At 41.7% G+C, this 21,992-nt stretch overlaps 2 protein-coding genes across 4 annotated transcripts in view; both read right to left on the bottom strand.

The window, feature by feature from the left end:
* ltbp3 (latent transforming growth factor beta binding protein 3) overlaps nt 1-12,393 on the bottom strand; it is an 81,888-nt gene extending 69,495 nt beyond the window's left edge. For both annotated transcript variants that reach the window (XM_056237888.1, XM_056237889.1), the window contains exon 1: nt 11,707-12,393. In XM_056237888.1, coding sequence (XP_056093863.1) covers nt 11,707-11,947 — 241 coding nt within the window. In that variant the 5' untranslated portion in view covers nt 11,948-12,393. The remainder of the gene's footprint in view (nt 1-11,706) is intronic.
* LOC130072671 (uncharacterized) lies at nt 90-7,181 on the bottom strand. 2 transcript variants are annotated; one of them, XR_008804150.1, is made up of 2 exons: nt 481-7,181; nt 90-217 (listed from the first exon to the last, which is right to left on the bottom strand). XR_008804150.1 is itself a non-coding variant. In XM_056237887.1 (2 exons), exon 2 carries the CDS (start codon nt 6,554-6,556, stop codon nt 671-673), a length of 5,886 nt encoding a protein of 1,961 aa, XP_056093862.1. In that variant the 5' UTR covers nt 6,557-6,765; nt 7,029-7,181; the 3' UTR covers nt 90-670. The 2 variants fall into 2 exon arrangements, 1 of the variants encoding a protein (XP_056093862.1); XM_056237887.1 differs by having other exon boundaries at nt 90-6,765; nt 7,029-7,181.
* Nucleotides 12,394-21,992: the final 9,599 nt, after the last annotated feature.

Raw genomic sequence — 21,992 nt, 5'->3', positions numbered from 1 at the left:
AACAAAGATGTATCAAAAAAAATATATATATATATATATTTTTTTTTTCAAAAGAGAAAACTCTAGGAAATACATAAAGTGTTCTGCCTCCGCTTCTGTGTGTGTATGGCGTGGCCTAGCCGGTTACATCAGCTCGGCAGAAAGTTAACAGTTTCCCCAAGACAAAGAATGAAGCTTGTTTATCCTTTCCAAACTTTACTCAGGAAGCACTGTAAAACTGCAAAGAATAATACATTTCAGTATTCCATTCAAATACAGAAGTTGTTTATGAATAATATTGAAATTTAATCTGTTAAACAATATAAAAATAAATGCGCTAGCTTAATGCTAACTTTTAAGGGAATTTACATTACGAGGCTAACGTTTAGCATATGCGATCAAAATACACATTTAGAACGAACTCAACTTCATTAACAAAGGAACTCATTACTATCATTCCTAATGCTAGATGATGAGATAACTATAAGACTTCGTACTTACAGGCAAACGTGTTTTCTGGCCAAATTAAATCAAGAGAGAAAAATATGAGACCGCTTAATTCGCCGTGACATTGAACTGACGCGAGACTACTAATAAAATGTAAACAACATGCTAGGTTAGGAATCACCACAAGAGGTCGCTCTTTTACCCAGAACATAACACTCCCCGCTTGTTATAATGTATTATAACACTATTCCCTTTTTACAAGTAGAACAACTTCTGAGACTGGTCTAGAATACACCCGCTGAGTACCCTGTCTGCCCACCCTCACGTCCACTTTGCGAACTTTAGAGTCTTTGCTGGGAATGGCGTTCACCACCACTCCAACAGGCCATTCATTCCGCTTGACCTGAGCATCTTTGAGCAGGACAACATCTCCTTCGCTCAGGTTTGGCTTGTCCATGTGCCACTTTCTCCTTGGTTGGAGTAACACCAGATATTCTTGACGCCAGCGTTTCCAGAATGAGTCGGCCAACGCCTGTACTTGCTTCCACTGTTTGCTGTATAGGTCTTTAAGGTCATACTCTCCCGCTGGTGGCAGTACTGGGTCAACTTTCTGTGTTAGCAGCATGGCAGGTGTGAACACTGTGGGCATGTCTGGATCGGATGACACAGGAACAAGGGGTCTAGCATTCATAATGGCCATGACTTCAGCCATGAGTGTGACCAAAACTTCATGAGACAGGTGGGCAGTGTTTGTCTGTAACAACAGTGCATCCAGTATTCTACGGGCAATACCGATCATACGCTCCCACACTCCACCCATATGGGAAGAGTGGGGAGGATTAAAGGTCCAGGTGCAGCTTTGATTGTGAAGGTAAGCATTTAGTTCCTGATCATCAGATTTGATCTGAAGTTCCTTGCATGCCCCAATGAAGTTCGTTCCCTGGTCAGAACGAAACAGGCGGACAGGACCACGGACAGCTGTGAATCTCCTTAATGAATTAACAAAGCTTGAGGAGGACAGAGACTCGAGCACTTCGATATGCACAGCTCTTGTTACCATGCAAGTAAAGATGACTGCCCAGCGTTTGTTCTCTGCAATGCCGCCGCGAGTTCGTCTTGAGCTTATGGTCCATGGGCCGAACACATCGACACCTACATTTGTGAACGGAGGACCTGGGTCGAGTCGTTCAGAAGGTAGGCTTGACATTTTTTGTTCTTCCAATCTTCCTCTCAGCTTATTACAGGTCACACATCTATGTATGATGCTTGACACCAGTCTCTTGCCTCCAATCAGCCACAATCCAGCAGAGCGAACAGCACCCTCTGTCAGATGTCTTCCCTGATGAGCGACCTTTGCATGGTAATGCCTCACCAATAAGGTAGCTACGTGGTGTTTTCTGGGGACAATGATGGGATGTTTCTCTTCCCAGGGTATGTCAGCCAAAGGAATGCGTCCTCCAACTCTCAGCAGGCCATCCTTATCCACAATTGGATTCAGTTTCCTCAGAGAGCTCGACTTTGGAACGACTTCACCTCTGGAAAGGCATTTTATCTCCTCAGCAAATGTATCGTGTTGAGCGTTTCTGACAACTATTAGTCTTGCCTGTGTCGGCTCATCCGTATTGCTGATTGAGCCCTTTGCACAAGACCTGGCCTTGTGTATGAGCTTGGTAACGGCTCGAATAAGTGACTTCCAGCTGGAGAAGCGTTCAAATCGGTTTGATCCCAGCTCTCCTTTGACGGTCTTGGTTATGAAAGTTTGGATCTGTGAGCGCACGTCTGCGTCTGCTTCAGGGTCAATGAGCTCAAACTTCTCTGGTGGTGAGGTGTCTTTGGCTAAGAAGGCTGGACCTTTGAACCAATTGGTGTCTTTCAACATGGCTGCTGGCACTGAGCGAGTCCCATGGTCTGCAGGGTTGTGTTCTGTGCTGACAAAGTGCCATTGTTCCGGGCTTGAAGACTTTCTGATGCGTGTGACTCTGTTGGCGACATATACATAGAATCTTCTACTTGTGTTGTTGATGTATCCCAATACAATCCGACTGTCTGTGTAGAATGTGACTTTGTGGATGTCTACATCGAGCTCTTCTTTAATTAAGTCTGCCAATTCAACAGCCAAGACAGCAGCACAAAGCTCGAGCCGTGGTACAGTGTGCGGGGGATGAGGAGCCAGCTTTGCCTTGCCCATGAGGAAACCAATGTGAGTGTGTCCATTTTTATCTGTTGCTTTGAGATAAGCCACTGCTGATATGGCCATAGTGGAGGCGTCGGAGAAGATGCAGAGTTCTCTGTGTTTTGTGGAGCACAAGGAAACTGGCACATATGGTCGGTCAATTTGAAGCTGCTCAAGCTCGCAGAGTGAGTCCGTCCACATTCTCCACTGTTCCTCTTTCGGCGCTGGCAGAGGAGCGTCCCATTCAGCTTGATCGGCAGACAGCTCCCTGACTAAGACCTTTCCTTTGATTGTGACAGGTGCTACAAGCCCTAGGGGGTCGTAAAGTCCATTGACTGTAGACAGGATCCCCCTTCTAGTAAATGGCTTCTTCTCTCTAGATACACGGAACGTGAACGTGTCTGACTGCAAGTTCCAGGTGAGTCCCAAACTCCGCTGCAGTGGCAAGGGGTCAACAGTTAGCTCTAGATCCACCAAGTCTTTGGCCCGCTCCTCAGGGGGAAAGGCATCCATCACAGTACGACTATTAGAGGCTATTTTGTGTAACTTGATGCTTGACTCTGCTAATATCTCTTTTGTGTTTTTCAGTACAGCGATGGCTTTTTCGTCGGTGGGGAATGAGGAAAGTCCATCATCAACATAGAAATTTCTCATGACGAACTGTGTAGCTTCACTGTCCTGTTCCTTTACTCCATGCAAGGCTGCTCTTCTCAGGCCGTAGATGGCTACTGCAGGGGAAGGAGAGTTGCCAAAAACGTGCACTTTCATGCGATACTCAGTGATGTGTTTGTTTGGGTCGTTGTCTTTGAACCACAAAAATCGTAGAAAATCACGATGATCTTCCTGGACAATGAAGCAGTAGAACATCTGCTGGATATCTGCAGTTACCGCTACAGGCTCTCTGCGGAAACGCATGAGGACCCCCAGTAGGGTGTTGTTCATGTCAGGCCCACTGAGAAGAACGTCATTAAGGGAGGTGCCTTCGTGTTTCGCACTGGAATCAAACACTACACGTATTTGGTCTTTTTTCTGTGGGTGATAAACACCGAATATTGGTAGGTACCAGCATTCTTGTTGTGGCTTCAGTGCTGGGGCAACCTCCGCTTGATCAGCATCAAACATTGCTTGCATGAAGTTGAAGAAGTGTTCTTTCATGCCATGTTTCTTCTCCAGCATGCGACGGAGGGAGGCGAGGCGATTGACAGCATGATGTCTGTTGTTGGGCAGACACGGCCTGTTTGGCTTAAATGGCAGCGGTGCTACCCAGCAGTTTGCTTCGTCTATGTAGACTTCCTTATCCATGAGGTCAAGGAACAACTCATCTTCGATGGACAGGCCAAGCTGATCGTCGCGCTGTGTTCTTTGAAACACGTCTCTGCCCAGGCTATCTGCTTCATTGGCTGCTTGAGACACACATGGAAAGGTGTGGGCTGGTACAGCGCTGTCAATCTTCTCTCTGACCATTAAGTTGCTGATGCATGGGTTAAGGATGGAGTGGCGTCCACTTATCAGCACACTGGTTCTGAAGACGCTGGCAGTAGTGGTTTTATGTGCTCTTCCCAGACACACATCTCCGATTATCACCCATCCAAGGTCTAGTCGCTGAGCAAACGGTGCATTGTGTGGCCCATTACATTGTTCACGCACTTTGTGCAGCCGTATTATATCTCGCCCAAGTAGGAGGAGGATGGACGCGTTGGGATCCAGGGCTGGGATTTTGTCTGCCAAGTGTTTGAGGTGAGGATGATGTCTAGCTACCTCTGGTGAAGGTATTTCGGACCTGTCGTCTGGCAGCATGTCACACTCAATCAGAGTAGGCAAGGGAATGTGGATGTTACCGTCTACTGACTCCACCATGAAGTTGCTGGCGCGTCGCCCTGCTGTATCCACCACTCCTGAGCATGTCTTCAGAGTGTACCTCGACCCTGTGCCTTGAATTCCAAAATGTTCAAAGAATTCTGTTCTTCCAAGGGACTTGTTGCTCTGCTCGTCAAGAACAATGTAGGTCTTTATGGCTTTGTCTCTTTGGCCAGCAGGATACACTAAGGCGAGACAGATTTTGGAACAGGATTTTGACGTGTTCACACTCCCACAGATTTCTGTGCATTTGGACGTCACAGACGGAATGGCCTCCAGCGGCTGCCGCTCCCCGCTGTGATCTATAGTACTCACATGTACATCAGTTTTCCATGGGGCGGGCCCTGGATGTAACGCTGACAGGTGTTTGTCACTATTGCACTCCTGGCACAGCAGAGGCCTGTTACAGTCCTTAGCGACATGAGTGGATGAAGCACAGCACTTGAAACAGATGCGTTTTTCTTTCAGATACGCTTTCCTTTCCTCAAAAGTTTTGTTTCTGAAGCCACGACATTTTCTCAATGGATGAGGCTTGTTATGTAGTGGGCACTGTTTGTCGGGATCCTCTTGTTTCCTGACTACTGTTGTATTATCGCTGTCACTTGTTGAGATTTCAGTCCTCCTCACAGCAACTGATGTTCTCACGTGATGACTGGCTGGCTGGTAAACACTCTTTTCTGTCTTTGTTGCACACCATGCTCCTGTAATGCTGGCAAAGCTAGGGTCGTTGCGTGTTCTTGCCTGTTCACAAACAAAGTTGACGAAGATTCCAAAGGGAGGATATGGCACCCTGTGTTGGTCTTTGTAGTGTGATCCTACAGTAATCCACCTCTCTTGTAGGTTGAGAGGGAGTTTCTGGACTATTGGGCTTACTCCACGGGAGGTGTTGAGATATGAGAGACCAGGTAAGTATCCATCTGCTCTGGCTGCTTCAAGTTCCATGAGAATGTCTCCCAGTTCTCTTAACTTGTGGTTTTCTTTGCCTGAGATCTTAGGAAATTCCTCAACTTTTCTCAGAAGAGCATTTTCAATCACCTCAGGTGAGCCATAAACATCCTCCAGTCTTTGCCATAACATCCTGAGGCCTGTGGGTGCATTGTGAATGTGTACCGCTCTGATCCTTTTAGCTTGCTCAGATGACGAGGGCCCGAGCCATTTGCACAGCAAATCAAGTTCCTCTCTAGCGGAGAGTTTCAGGTCATCAGTAGAGCTGATAAAAGACGCCTTCCAGGCCCAGTAGTTCTCCGGCTTGTCGTCGAACTTCAGTAGGCCCGAGCTCACCATCTCTCGTCGCATCAGGTACTTCCCTAGGTCTGTTGCAGCCACTGCACTTGGTGGGCTTGTGTTGTATATGGGGGGTGGTGACTGTGTGTAGTAAGATTGGAGAGGCTTGAAATCGTCACTGGTTTGTTTCACATTGTGGGAGAGCTCACCGTAGCTGTATGATTTTCTCTGTGCAGTGCTGGATATCTGATTTGGGGTCCAGATTGGCTCTCCTTTGTACGAGTGGTGAGTTTGCTCAAGAAACTTGTGTTCACTGATTTCACTTGGTGACGCGTTGACCTGTTTGTCACATCTGTTCGCTTCACTGCTGTCCATGGAAAGCTGGCACACTGGTGAGGTCGTTTGTGGTCTTGCATCTGATTGTGAAACTGTAACTAAATTTACTGTATTGGCTGCTTTTGCACTCTGATAAGGCTGGTGACCTGGATGTATAATAGGAATCTGCATTGCAGCATTTCCACAATGAATTTCAACTGGAGTTAGAGGCATTGAGTTTTTTTGAATTTGCTGAAGTGGATTTAACAGTTCATATTCCTCCTCAGCAGCTGCTTCAAGGCTTTCAGCTTCGGCGTTAGCAGCAGCCGCCGCTTTTGCTAATTTCAGTTCATGCAAACTGGCGTTTAGAATGGCTTGTTGTTTTATTAGCTCTGCCTCTTTTCTAGCAAATGCAAGCTCAGCACGTGCAGATTCTGCTTTAGCCCGTGCTTTCAATGCCATAGAATTAGCCACAGATTGTCTGCTGGTTCTTGAGTAGTTAGATATTTGTGATCTGGTTTCTAATCCATCCAAATCCTCTTCTTCTATTCTGTGTGCCATGATGGTTGTTTTAGGTGATTTTCTACTTACAGATCGACAAGTGCTGGCCGTTAGAAGAGTTGCCTTTTTACTGTTCTGCCTCCGCTTCTGTGTGTGTATGGCGTGGCCTAGCCGGTTACATCAGCTCGGCAGAAAGTTAACAGTTTCCCCAAGACAAAGAATGAAGCTTGTTTATCCTTTCCAAACTTTACTCAGGAAGCACTGTAAAACTGCAAAGAATAATACATTTCAGTATTCCATTCAAATACAGAAGTTGTTTATGAATAATATTGAAATTTAATCTGTTAAACAATATAAAAATAAATGCGCTAGCTTAATGCTAACTTTTAAGGGAATTTACATTACGAGGCTAACGTTTAGCATATGCGATCAAAATACACATTTAGAACGAACTCAACTTCATTAACAAAGGAACTCATTACTATCATTCCTAATGCTAGATGATGAGATAACTATAAGACTTCGTACTTACAGGCAAACGTGTTTTCTGGCCAAATTAAATCAAGAGAGAAAAATATGAGACCGCTTAATTCGCCGTGACATTGAACTGACGCGAGACTACTAATAAAATGTAAACAACATGCTAGGTTAGGAATCACCACAAGAGGTCGCTCTTTTACCCAGAACATAACATAAAGCAATAACAAATTCACAAAAACATGGCACAACATAGAACAGACTAAACTAAAGGCTAAAAAACACAATCAACGGAAAACAGAACAGGTGTAGAACTAATTAACAACCATGGAAACAAAGGCAAACGGGCAAAGGGAAAACCAAACTAAAACAAAATGAAATGACAGAACTAAACATAAATGAACAAAAAGACCTTCTGAGGAGAGTAGTTTTCCCTAATTGAACCATAAGTTGTAGAAAAATTCAGGTCTGGTGAATTTTATTTTTTCAACCAGCATTTTTGAAGATAACATGTTTTAGGGATTATGGGAGCTTCTTGTCTGTTTTCATAATCTCAGAGAGACAAATACTTAGACTGTCATGCTAAACAAAAGGACTTGCGTGAGAAAATAAGTGTGTCCACATTATAGACCTTACAGATTTAACACATTATAAACATTAAGATCATATTGGTGTAGGGTTGTGGTTAGAAGGGTCAGGGTTTTGAATTCTAAAAATCCCTAAAGTCTCTAGGGTTAGATGACAGATTCATCATTCACTTATGATGTACAAATGACTTTCACTTAACTCGAGTCAAATAAAATCACAGCTTCCTTTATAATAAAGATGGGAACTATTATAAATAGATATACAAATCAATATTGACTTATAATGTTTATGTCACGTAGATGGTGGTATTAAGAAGTTGCATGACGCAGGTAATCCAAGATAAACACTTTAATAATAATAATCACGGAGAATACACAGGGGAAGAAACTCATTCCACTCTAGATAACGACGAGAACCGACAAAGGAATGAACAAAACATGGAGTAATTATAAACAGAGAACTTAACTAGATACATGTGGAATTAATTAGTAACCTAGGTGAAAAAAAGGAAAACTTAGTAACTATATAAACGAGAACTGAACTGAAAGGAAACATAGGAACATGAACACAAAGACAGAGAACGGCGCGAGGCCGGTGGCGTGATTGATGATGAGCGACACCAGCGCGACGCACCGGTCTCGTATCTCTCACGGAGGAGCGGAAGCATAAAAAGAAGGAGCGACGATCATGATGGACGAGAGAGGACCAGGCCTGGACTGTTTTATTTGATGTGTTGTTTTATTATGTGTGGCGGCAGTCGTCCGTGAGGGGCTGCCATCTTTACTTTAATTTTGTGTTTATTTATTTTATGTTTATTAAAGTCTTTGAACGCTCGCCGGTTCCCGCCTCCTTCTTCCCACAACAACAAACTGTGTTACACACTGGTGCTGAAACCCGGGAGGAAGGAGGGACACGCTGTCGGAGAGCCCTCGCTGTTGAGGGGAATCGCGGTGCTGAGGGCAGCAAAGGAGCAGAGACCACCGATGGCTGCCCGAGGCGATGGTGCTGGAGCGATTGAACAGCAGGTGAGACGGAGAGCTCGCTGCTGTGCTCCTGGGTTGAGGAGGGGTGTAATGGGCAGTAAAATTGTGGAGGGGGAGGGGGCTTTGGAGGAGGACGAGGAAGACCTGGATCCCTGATGCACGTCTTGGGGGGAGTCTTGGAAGTCTTTGGAGACCAGGTAGTCTTAGGCAATGTCACAGGTTTGAGTGGACGAGGCGAAGACGGGGCCCGACAGAACGGGGTAACATCAGAGTGAGTGAGGACCAAGGTGGAACCGGAGGGAAGGAGGAGCCCAGAGGAGCTGAAGGGGTGGAAGTCTTCAGCAAAACCAGGGTAACGATGGACCAAGGTAGAGCCGAGGGACGAGGGAGCCCAGAGGAGCTGAAGGGGTGGAAATCCACAGCGAAACCAGGGTAACGATGGACCAAGGTGGAGCCGGAGGGACGAGGGAGCCCGGTGGAGCCTGAGTGATTGCAGACCATGGCGGAGCTGAGGTAGCGTACAGCAAAGGCAGAGCCAACGGGCAACAGGCCGAGGTAGAGCAACGGGCCTGGAGGCCCAAGATGAAGCCATGGAGTCAGTTTCCCCACTTCGCGCTGGTGGTGAGTGGGTCCGAGACGGACCGGATGAGCTGGTGGAAGTCAGCGGCACGGGCAGAGCAAAGGAGCTATGAGAGATCAGCGAAGCTGGTGAGTCTTGAGAATTTGGCGTACCAGCGGTGATGGTGACCATAGGTTGAACATTGGGACCAGGTCGTCCATTATGTAGTGTTTCAGCAGAATGAGGAGGAGTGTGCTCAGGGGCAAGGACAAGCATGGCAGCTGGCTCTGCTGTGATATTGATGAGCCAGCCCTCCTCTACTGCCTCTATGGTGGACTGTCTCACCGGCGCTAACTCCACGATGGACCTGGCAATCGACTCCAGTCTCGGGACAGACACGGTGACCGGCTCGATCTCCGGGAATGGAGAGAACTCAAGCTTGTGGTCCGCAGTGGGCACTGGTTCAGGCTCTGGCTCCATGGCGGGCATGGAAGTGGGAGATCCTTTGAGATCTCTCTGTGTTTCTGGGACACTCCGGGCTGGGACTAGGTGTTTTCTCTGGAGTGGGCAGAGAGATAGCTGCTGAAGGTGTTGATCGTCCTGGGGAGTCAGAGTAAATGGTGTCGTTGTCCTCGGCATAATCGATGAAAGACCTCATCCAACATCAGCATTTGGCCGAGGATATCGTCCATCCTGCTCCAAAACTGCTGTTTCAAAGTTTTATCGTCCCAGTGGGCCTTGTGATAGTGTTCCAGATACTCCTCCACATAATCGTCTAGCGACCGGCCGTTCTGTGAAAAGCAGTCTATAACATACTCGTTGTTGTGGGTCTGTCACGTATGGTGGTATAACTATAGAAATGAGAACTGAACTGAAAGGAAAGATAGAAACATAACAACAAACACTAGTTACAAAAGATTTCTGTAAAGTAAATGCAGCTTTGGTGAGCATAAGAAACTTTTGAAAAAATCTTACCAACCCCAAACATTTGAATGGTAGTGTACAATAATAACCTATTAGTTACTACTTGGTATTATTATTGTTGTTATTTAAGCCATTATATATTTATGCAAGGTTCACACATTTATTTTCATCTTTGTTTTGAGCTGTCTAATTGTTAAGCTAAAATAATTGAAAAATGATCCAAACAATACATCAAATAAGCTACCTGTGTTTTTCTTTTGAGACCAACTAACAGTGTAATTTGTTTGTAGACCAAATAGTAATTAACATATAAATTATAAAATTGAAAAGTATGAATATCTGTAAAAAATAAAATAAAATAAAAAAATTATAAAAAAAAAAGTATATATGAGTCAGAGAATATGTGGAAGATATGATGTTTGCTATTTAGAAAGCAAGTCATCCCACATCCTTATACACTCTCATACACCACGAACCACAGATGCTCTAAGTAAAAGTCTTTGAGCCTGATGTGCATGGACTTCTTTGGACTTCCATAAATGTAGCTTTCACTCAGCAGTGACTCAGCTTCCGCCTTTATTTTTACCCCATTTATTTATTTTTGGACTCGACTCATTCAAAAGCACATGGGCATCCAGCAGACAAAATTGGAGAGCACCAGAGGGTAAGAGGGAGAGAAAGAACGACAACACACACTAAATGAACCTGATGAGAGTACTAAAATAGCAATCACTTTCAGAACAATACTGATGCAAAACCCAGACAAACATGTCAAGCTAAACATACCCACACAGCTAAAAATACACCATCTAAATATATCAGCTTTTGGCATTCTTTACTTGAAATAACAAACTGGTACACCAGCCCTTGAGGACGGGGGTTTCACTAAACACACACACAAAATATTTTAGTGGTGTGTCGATTGCAAGTGTGTGTTTACGTGGACAAAGAGAATGTAAATGTACAGTATGTGTGAGTTTAAGAGACGAGAAAATGCTTGTGAGTGTATGCCGTGCAGATCTTGCTGCGTAGACTTTATGGCACCATGCCTTACCACATCCAATCTGATACAGCTCAGAGCGAGAGCTACCCTGCCAACCAGACAATATGCAGAAACCATTAAGAAGAGCGAGAGAAAATACAGGGATTAAAAGAGAGGGGGTCATTATTGCATTTCCACTCACAAACTCATGTGCTGGTGCCAGATATTCGAACATTAAGTTTGTTCATTAAAGGTATATTTCACTCAAAAATATAAATTCTGTTATAATTTATTCACACTTGTCATTCCAAACCTGTATTAATTTCTTCAGTGGAACACAAAAAGAGACGTAGGCAGAATGACAGCCTTTGTCACCATTCACTTTCATTGTATTGAGAAAAAAATGCAATGAAAGTAAATGGAGACTGTCACCAAAAATCTGTCTAAAGTATCCTTTTGTGTTATACTGAATAAGTAAAATCATACAGGTTTGGAACAGTGTGAAGATGAATAAATTATTTCAAGTAATTTAAGCTGAACTGTTTTTGGTGAACTATACCTTTAACTTAAGGCCCTTTCTTTTTTCCTCTTAAGTATCCAAGTGTGGAAAACTTTAATAAGAGCTCGTGAGCATTTCTGTCATCAAATTGAACCGAATAATAACCGTTTAAAAAAATAAGTGTTTGAATTGTCTTACCGACTCTGAAGCCAGGCCCGGTCAGTGTGTCGGCCGACTGTCCGTTTTCACCGATAAGCGTCGTGTTGTTGCCCTGTTCGCAGGTGTCCTGACATTGGCCCTTCAGGCATGTCCGTTTGCAGATGAGTGGCGCGATGACCACTTTGAAGCGCTCGCGAGTGGACGCGCGCTCGGCGCATAGAGCCAGCCGCTGGAGCGCGAGCCAGATGAGGAGCAGATGGGAGAGAATCAACGAGGGCATGCTGGCATCCCTCAATGCCAACACAGGGCATTCACGCTACCACCAACAGAATATCCACGTAAAGCCTGAGCGGACCAGGCAGTCCCTCCGGGCACGGCCGCAGAAAACGTTTTGCTGGAGCCCAGTTTGGAAAATGTACGCAAGCACGCGCTCTTTTCCCAGGCAGCGCTGGCTATGAAAGTTCTCGCGTAGAAAGTTTTCCTGATGCCTTCCTGTCGCGTTTAAAGTAAAAAACTTGAAAAATTACATCCGGTTCGTTGGATAAGAAATACAGACTATCCGCATCGAGTGCATTTGGGACATTTTTAAAAGCTTTTTTAAAATTCTTACATGTTTTAAATGACAGCCTGATAGTGGAATAATGTGAAAAACTCCTCGTTCCTTAAAGCGAGGTCCTCCTTACTTTCAGTCGCTGCGTGGATGGCGTGTGTGTGCGTATCGCAGTTTGAGAAAGTTTAGGAGGAGAGGCAAAGCAAGAGCCAATCCACGGGCAGTCGTGCTGGCGCAGGGCCAGTGCAGTTCAAGAGCGGGACTCAAAGTGGTTTTGTTGTCGGTGCTTTTCTTCGTCGTCACCTTCTTTTTCCCCTTATTTCGCACTCTTTAAGCGCTAGATGAAGGTGTTGCGCGCGATCTGCGATTCCGGTCAGTAAACACAAAAAAACGACAGTGGCAAGGACAGCTGCGGTGCCCTGGGTCAAACATTTGTATGTGCCAAACTTATTTCTAGTGTTTACTACCTGAGGGGAGCAAGAACGCAATTTACCACACTACAGGCGATTTCCAAATCTTACCTTGCAAGACCCAAATGACCCATTCGCTCCCATGGTGGTATCTTTTAAGTATTATTGCATGCATTTTGGAATTGTTTAGCATGTGAAGACAAAAATACCCCACCATACAATTGTTTGTACAGTGACAGTACTATCAGTAGGCTACACTGATTGTTTGTTACTATAACAACATTGTGAAAATACATTTGGTGCTATATATTTGACACCAATTGCATAAAAAAATACAAAAATCATATTGATTTTACAGTAGTTTACAGTAGTAAACTCATTGCCATGTTTTTTTTTTATAAAGGAGCATTTTGTTTCCTAAATTAGAAATTATGTTGGTGTAATGGCAGCTGAATCAAGCTAATGATACATTATGATTTCATTCATGGTCTCGATGGTCACCCGACTGGATGAGCTGCACACAGTAAAAAAAAAATATATATTTTCCAAGCAAAAGAAAGAGAAGAATATTCACAAAAATGTGTTCATGTGGCCAAATAAATACTAAAGATAACAATATAATAGTTTTGAAATTTGACCCCCAAAAAAGAAAACTGCAGGGAATGTGATTTTATAGAGGACGTGTGTAAACAAAAAGGGAGAGAGGGAGAATTAAAGAAAGTAAGATGGATTAGAGTTGGATGATGGAGAGGTGAAGTTATAGAGAAAGTGAGTTGAGTCACTTCCTTTAAGTAAAGTGAGAATGTTTGCTTTCAGTCACTGAGGAAATGACTGCATGAGAGCTCCTCACTCTCTCGCACACATACACATGCAGAGAGTTCACAGGCAGATCTTAAATTTTTGGCTACAGAGAGGCATGCAGCACCAAAACCCACAACAGACATGCGCAGTTGCTCAAACACACAGGAATTTTTATGCTAAAATACACATGCACACAGAGAGCTATCGCATGACCAGAAAAAGCAAGCTGTTGCGCTCCGTGCCATGCCTCCATTTTTCTAACATACAAACATACATAATAAATATAAAAAGCAACACTCCTTATAAAGTCTCAAAATATTATACTGCTATTTAATTGAATTTCTTAGGGTGTTTTCGCACTTTACCAGGGGTCTGGGCATGGTTTGCTGGATTTTTGGCCCATATGTGAACACTCCAAACGATCTCAGACCCTTTTAAAGTAAACCAAACCGAGACCATCTTGGGTCTGAATACGGTTCACTAAAACGTCTATTGTGAAAACAAATTGCTCCAGGACATTTTTTAATATTCCAAATGAACACAAACACTGACAGTAGACTACTATTTTAAAATAGAAAAAAATCGAGACAATATTACATCAATAGACCATAACATAATTGTTAAATTGTAAAAACATGAAATAATAATTTATAACATTTAAAAAGTATATGCAATCAGTGACATTGTGTAGGCATAATGTTTATGTATTTTCAGCAAAGTAGAATTGAATATTGAATATTTCTATGCTGATCATTCAAAGAAAAAAATTCCAAATAAACGTGATTTATACATGTGAATGTGTGATATACAAGATATGCAATAAGTATTGCAACAAATTTATATTTTTGTACAAAAGATGTGTTTTTATATTACTAGTGCAATGCCCGTGCAAAATCTGTTTTTGTATGTTTTTAGTAATTGTTGGTTTGGTATGTTTGAGTTGCTGAATAGCCTAGGCTACTATTACACAGGAGCCTAAACTCTGAGAAAACGATAACGTTAAGCGCACCAGAATAAAATTTAATATTCAGAATTAAACAGTGTAGCTGACTTACAGATTCAGTTAACATCCACAAATGAATAAGCGTGACGATTCAGGGGAGGTTCAGACCTTGGCAGTGAACTCAGAGAAAACGCTACGCTTGAGCAAACAGTTTGTGAATAGGCTACTACAAATGATGGCCGTGAATAAAATACAATATTCAGATATTTTTAAACCACAACCCTCTAATGTCAGAATGTTTATTTTGGGGAGTGGCCACTCAGTGTGCAGTGTGAGAGGGGGAGTGGCCACTCAGTGTGCAGTGTGAGAGGGGGAGTGGCCACAGTGTGAGCCAGAGTGGCCAGCGGCTAGAGCGGCAAAAGCCAAATGTATGCTTCTTTTACCGATATATTTAACGATATCTTATCTTATCTTGTTTAGCATTTCTAATCTAAACAACGTCAAACTTGGCACTGCACTTACTCGTGCCTGTAGCAAGACACCTGACAAGTTTGAAATCCATCGGACTAACGGTTCGAGAGATATGCGAATAACAGAAATGCCTGTTCAAAATCAGTTTTTGTGTGTGTTTTTAGTAATTGTTGTTCAGTGTGTTTGAGTGCTTATTGTTACAATTACACAGCAAAAGTTCAGTGACATTTTTATTTGTGCATGGTAGAAAGCAAATACTGATACTGACATAATGACATACAATAAATATGGAAAATTAACTACATGGTTGCAAAACAATTTATAATGGTGAAATTAGTGACATGTATTTGGGTATCTGTGTATAGGTAGCAGGAGTTTAGATTAGATTTACATTAGTGTCAACTTTGTTGTCATTGTGCAGATTACAATTATAGAGACAATGAAAGGCAGTTGGCGTATTTTATGTTTAGTTGGTGAATAGCATAGGCTACTATTACACAGTAGCAATAACGTTAAGAGCACCAGAATAAAATATAATATTCAGATATTTTTAAACCACAACCCTCTAATGTCAGAATGTTTATTTTTAAACCACAACCTTCTAAACATCATCTAAACATCTTCAATGAGTGCTTCTTTTACCAAGATATGCGAATAACAGACACACAGACAGACGTTCCTGTAATTTATAGATGTATGTGTGTCTGTGTATAGGCTATATTATATTTATATATACTGTATATTATATGTGTGTGTGTACTGTATATTTTTTAATCGCGATTAATCGATTTGACGGTATGTATGTGCAAAACCAGTTTTTGTGTGTTTTTAGTAATTGTTGTGTTTGAGTGCTCATTGTTACAATTACACAGCAAAAGTTCAGTGACATTTTTATTCGTGCATGGTTGAAAGCAAATACTGATACTGACATACATTAAATATGGAAAATTGAACTACATACTGTATATAACTAACTACTGACAACTAACTACTTCTGAATAACTCCAATATTCAGAAGTAAACAGTGTAGTTGACTTAATGCTTAGCTGACAGAATGTTTATTTTTAAACCACAATTTTTAAACCACAACCCACTCTAATGTCAGAATGTTTATTTTTAAACCACAACTTCTATGTGTGCTTCTTTTACCGATATATTTAACGATATCTTTTGCATTTATAATCCAAACAACGTCAAACTCGGCACTGCACTTACTCGTTGCCGTAGCAAGACACCTGTCAAGTTAGAAATCCATCGGATTAACGGTTCGAGAGATATTATATATTCCATGTTCAAAGTTAGGCTCAATCAACAGCATTTGTAGCCATGTTGTTTTACAAAATAACAAATAAATAATATTCTTTAAAAATAAAATCTTGGTTACAGTAAGACATACAATGTAAGTGAATGGGATCAAATATTGGAGGGTACAACAATTGAACTGGACTAGATCTAAAAAGCAACAGTATGATCACAAAGAGGTCTGAGACTCAAGCGTGAAAACATACTGTTTTCATGCATGTATCTTTAAATGCAAATGAGCTGCTGCTCCCCTAAGAGGGCGGAGCCTGTACAGCTCGTTCCTCCAATAGAGAATGGCAACCGACGTCACCACGATGTCATCGCGCAATGTATTGTGGGGAGTATTGTGAGGCCACACAAGCCGGTAACCAAGCAACACCATATAGAGCAACACATGTTGGTTGTATGAATTATTTATTTGAGTATGCTTAAACATAGTTTAAAACAAGGTGGATTGTACAGAGACAAACTCCTACTGGACGCCAAGAAACGCTATGTTGAAAAAATCAACTTTATTGGAAATGTTGATCCTTATGAAGTCCCAAAAGACCAGTGGATCCGCGACCCTGGCGCCTTACCTCCCATCACATTTCCTGATATTTTTACTTATTTTGTTTGTGGTGTCAGTGCCTATACCACTGAGTAATTTCGCAATTATAAGTCTCTGGAAGCCCACGTTCAGTTTACCAATGGTTGGGTACATGACCTGGAGAGTTTTAAGCCTGTCAACGGTGAAAACACTGTCGTCCGAAACGAAGGTAAGTTACCAGCTTTCTTTCTTTTAGCATGTTTCTATAACTGGCAACGTTACAATGGTATTAGGCCTACAAGGTTGTTTATTTGTCATTATACAAGACAGGATTGTATACCGATAATTAAAAATAAATAAACGATTAAAACACTGTCGTCCGAACGAAAGGAACTTTACCGGTTTTCGTTCTTTTAACATAGTTGTATCCATAGACAGTAAAAGAAATGGAAACAGCGACCCCGTTGATTTCAACGGAGAGAGTTGAAGCCCAACATGGGCACTCACTTCCTGATAGCCAAGAGTTCTGCGCAGCCTCAAACTGAGCTTGACGACGTAGTTGTCATGTGAGCAACCGTTCTGACCTTCTAGTAGCTGTGCCGGGACAAATCTGAATTGAAATCTGAAACAAATCTGTTGTTGAAATATTTTGTCCCGTTGCTTTTATGAACTCTCTATGGGCTTTTCCCTTGACTTTATGCCTCCATGTCCACCCCATTGCCTCATAGACAGTAAACGATTGCCTACGAGCTTCTACTTCTGTCTATACGGTAATTTCTCTACTGTGTGACAGAGCGTCCCATGGTTATGACGCAATCGTTAGCCTATTTTTACAAGAATGGCTTCTACGGGGCCATAACGTAAGATACAAAGTAATGGAGCCTTTTATACATTGTCGTGTTTCTTTAGAAATAAATAATGGACAAATGGAGTCTTTGGACGCCTCAGATGTAAAGTTATTCGCTGTCAAAGTGACGCCAAAATGAATGGGAGTCAATAGGATGCTAAAAGCAGGTGATAGCCAGCTACAATGGCGGCCCCCGGAGGCAGCTTCAACTTCCGGCTGATGGATTACCCCCTTGGTTGTATCACTCGCTCCATGTGGATCCTGACATGAGCTAACTTCCTGGTCTGTTCCACATCTTTTGCATTAAGTTGGCTGTGGCCCCTGGTGAAGCCAGGTATTTTCAGTGTAGCACCCACAAGGGCAACACTTTCTTTAATATCAAATCCACGGTCCGCTTCCGCTAACACTAGCTCTCCAGGCGAGAGCTTCTGAAGAAAGCCACAGTTCTCGGTGATCTGCTTATCACTTATTTCTTTCTTTTGTTTTTGATTTTGGTAGACTGGGAATGATTTGCATCAGCACACCCATCAATAGACTGAAAGATGGAAGGCGCCAGTGTAGTACTTCACCTTTGAATCATTGTCTTTGAGAAAATTCTCATCCAGGGCCTTTTTGAAGAGCTCTTCCTTCAGTTTTCGATTCTCCTCCTGCAAGCGGATTATTTCTTTGAGTCTGAGGCCACACATGGTGCACTTCTGCTGTTCATCTGCATTCCCCATTGGAGCACCATCATCCCCTGATGTTTCAGTTTCCATATCTTCCTCTCTCCCTGCATTGTCTGGGGCTGGTGGTAGGGGCTGAGTCTCTTGTCCTTCCATCTCAGCCACATGTAGAGTAGTCTGATTGTAATAACAATAAGAAGAATAAACTGTAAATATCTGTACTTGCCTGATGCCCAGGGCCCACTGTTTTCAAAACAGTGTAATCTGGATAAAAATGATCCCGATTAGACAATTCCATGTTTTTGTATCTGTGATCAGGGACCAGTTCAAAAGTAATCCTTGATTCCACACATCAAGACATGGGATTTATCAATCTTTTTTATTTATCATGGGACATCAGTGATTGTAACTTGGAGTGTGTGGGGACTACTATTACTTTATCTCCTCAAATGGCTTTCTGTGTATTAGCAATTTATCGACATCCCAAAGCTACTAATGATTTCTTTATTTCTCTTGGTAACTTACTTAAACAATGTGATGGAAAAGAAGTAATTCTTTTAGGTGACTATTTGAATTGGTCTGAGAAATTATGTAGAAACAAACTTAAAGAAATAACAAAACCTTTTCAAATGACACAACTACGTAAACCAACTCGTATAACAAGATCTTCTCAAACCTTAATAGATTTAATATTGACAAATAAACCCGAGCGAATAATTAAAACTTATAATTTAATCACAGGTATGTCTGACCACAATTTAACCCTAGTAGCTAGAAAATGGATAAAAACAAGGTGCAAGAACGAAAATTCAATGAATAGTAAAATATGTATCACATTCATTCCAAAGAAAGATTTACAACTGGTTGAAAAAGATCTAAAACAATCAAAGTGGGCAGACATCTTGGAGAAAAAATCTTGTAAACAGGGCTGTCATGATCTTATGTTGGCCGTAAATAACATCTTAACCAAATATACAAAAAATAAGCAAAGAAAGAAACATACAAAACGAAATTTGCCATGGTTCAACAAAATTATTTGGGATATGATGAAAAGGCGAGATGTGGCGCTAAAAACATTTCTAAAATCAGAACTAACAACGGATCGACTTGCCTTTACAAGTCAAAGAAATAAAGTTACAGCTGAGCTTAGAAAGGCCAAAGCCAGTTTTTTTCTTGAAATTATAAGAAATGCACAAGGTAATAGTAGAATAATATGGAAAACTATTGATAAATTGATTGGAAAAGAAACATCAAAAAGTGAGAATATTTGTCTCAATATTAATGGAAAAATTATTGATGACTCTTTTGCAATAGCAACCAATTTTAATGATTTTTTTTTAAACAGTGTCCAAAAACTGGCTCTGAATTTTCAAACTGCTCATCCCCCTCTCATAATCAGTGACAAATCTGATTTTAATCTTAGCTTAATAACTACATTTACATTTATTCATTTAGCTGACGCTTTTATCCAAAGCGACTTACAATTGCTATATATGTCAGAGGTCGCATGCTTCTGGAGCAACTAGGGGTTAAGTGTCTTGCTCAGGGACACATTGGTGTCTCGCAGTGGATTTGAACCCGGGTCTCTCACACCAAAGGCATGTGTCTTATCCACTGCGCCATCACCACCCTTAACTAAACTAAACTAACTAAAACTAAAGTTGAAAAAATAATTACTGTGGTATACAGCAGCAAAGCAAAGGATATTTATGGACTTGATACTTCTTTTTTGAAACAATACTAGGACATTTTTTTCTGATCCGTTGACAACAATGATCAATCAATCGATTAGTGAGGGTATTTTTCCAGCAGCCCTAAAACCTGCGATTGTCACCTCTATATTTAAGTCTGGAAACAAACAAGACATGAATAATTATCGTCCAATAAGCATCCTTCCAGCTGCGTCAAAAGTGCTCGAAAAGACGGTGGCGGAGCAACTTACCACCCATTTTGACTCACAATCTCTTTTAAATCCAATGCAATTTGGTTTTAGACGGAAATATTCAACAGACTTTGCCTGTTGCTACTTCTTGGAAACTATCAGGGCATATGTGGATCGGGGAAGGGTGGTGGGAGCAGTCTTCCTTAATTTATCTGCGTAAAGCTTTTGATACTGTCAATCATCAGATACTCTACAGTAAACTAAATCAATATAGTCTCTCTGAGCACACTCAAAACTAGATAAGATCTTATTTGAGCGACCGACACCAGTGTGTACAAATTAATAACATCAAATCGGCGTTTAGAGCTACCTCGATGTGAGTGCCGCAAGGGTCTATTTTGGGACCCTTGCTTTTTAGCATCTATATAAATGACCTCCCTAGAGTGTGTTCGGACGTTGACGTAATCATGTACGCTGATGATACGGTGATCTTCTTCACTTTTGGGGAAAACGAGCTGGAGGTTACTGACAAATTATCAAAAGAGATGCAAAAAGTTGCAAAATGGTTGCAGACGTCTTGTTTGACCTTAAACGTTAATAAAACGGTCTCAATGCTTTTCTCAAATAAACGTAAACTACAACAAACTCAAGAAATTCAAGTAAATGGACAAAAAAAAATGTAAATGAAACAAAATATTTAGGTCTAGTAATTGATTCGAATATCGGTTTGAAATCTCTCGGTTTGACATCTCTTGCGAGTGTGTGTCTGTGCTGTATGTGTGTGCGTTTGAGTGGAAGAGAGAGAGGGAGATATGTTCTTTTCCATAATTACTAATAAATGCAAAATACATAATAAAATGTAATTTTGTGGAAATAATTTGTCGTTTTTATCCTATTGTTTACTAAATTTATTTGCTTTCAGTGTCGTTGTGGGTTTTGGTTTTGTAGACTCTTAAGACCTTTAAAATAACTGAAATCATTTGGCGAAGTGAAATGAAACTGAAATGTGGTCAAGACCTGCCTGGAACTACAAGCCGTGCGTTTCCCTGAAAATAATTGCACACCTTAACGTTCGTCAACCAATCAGAATCAAGCATTCAACAGCCCCGTAGTATAATATGAATCCAACAACAAAATAAAAACAGAAACCCCTCACTGCTCTTGATTGAATATAATAGCAAAAGCATATAGCTTTAAGTTTAACAAGATAACATTCCTTACTTGAATACTGCTGTTAAATGCTCTGGTGAGGAGATAAACATGGCAGACTGTGTACAGCTCATTCAGGGCGCAACAGGGTGAGGTCTATGCTAATTCAACAGAGTCCGTCAAGGGACTGCAATGTGACACATATGCTAGAATCTGCAAACGGCTTGTTTCGGAGACACTGCTTATGAATTATGGGGGTTAAAAATTGGATTGGGTGGATTTTTACCATTATGAGATTTTGTACACACTGCTGACACACATTTATGTTCAAACACTATGTAAGGGAATTTTGCATAATAGGTCCCCTTTAAATAGCAACCAAAGGCAACCTCAACACCACATGACCAGTTCTGTAAATGAAAACAAATATTCTGCGCATCAGAATAATACTGACAGCTAGGGCTGTACTCAACCAAAGAAAATCTTAGTCGACTGAAGTCCTAAAATTTTCAACAAAAAATCGACTAAAAATGACGTTAGAAAAAAAAAACGTTAAATTAATTAGCTGCGCACTGTGGTAGGCTACTTTGGTAGCCTTGTTGTCCGCCTAAGTGAATTATAAATAAACATTAAAAACTTGTAGACTATTTGCAGTATATTAAATCGTTTTTGACCCATTTATTTTGGACTGAAATGAGTCTGACACACGAGTCTGTCGGCTCTGACAGCGTTGCATCACGTGCACCTGCGCAATATCATTACACTGTCTGATGACATAG

The sequence above is a fragment of the Rhinichthys klamathensis genome, unplaced genomic scaffold, assembly GCF_029890125.1.
Source record: "Rhinichthys klamathensis goyatoka isolate OS25496 unplaced genomic scaffold, OSU_Roscu_1.1 h1tg000501l_1, whole genome shotgun sequence".
NCBI classification, from domain to species: Eukaryota; Metazoa; Chordata; class Actinopteri; order Cypriniformes; family Leuciscidae; genus Rhinichthys; species Rhinichthys klamathensis.
This window is presented reverse-complemented; position numbering and strand designations above follow the sequence as displayed.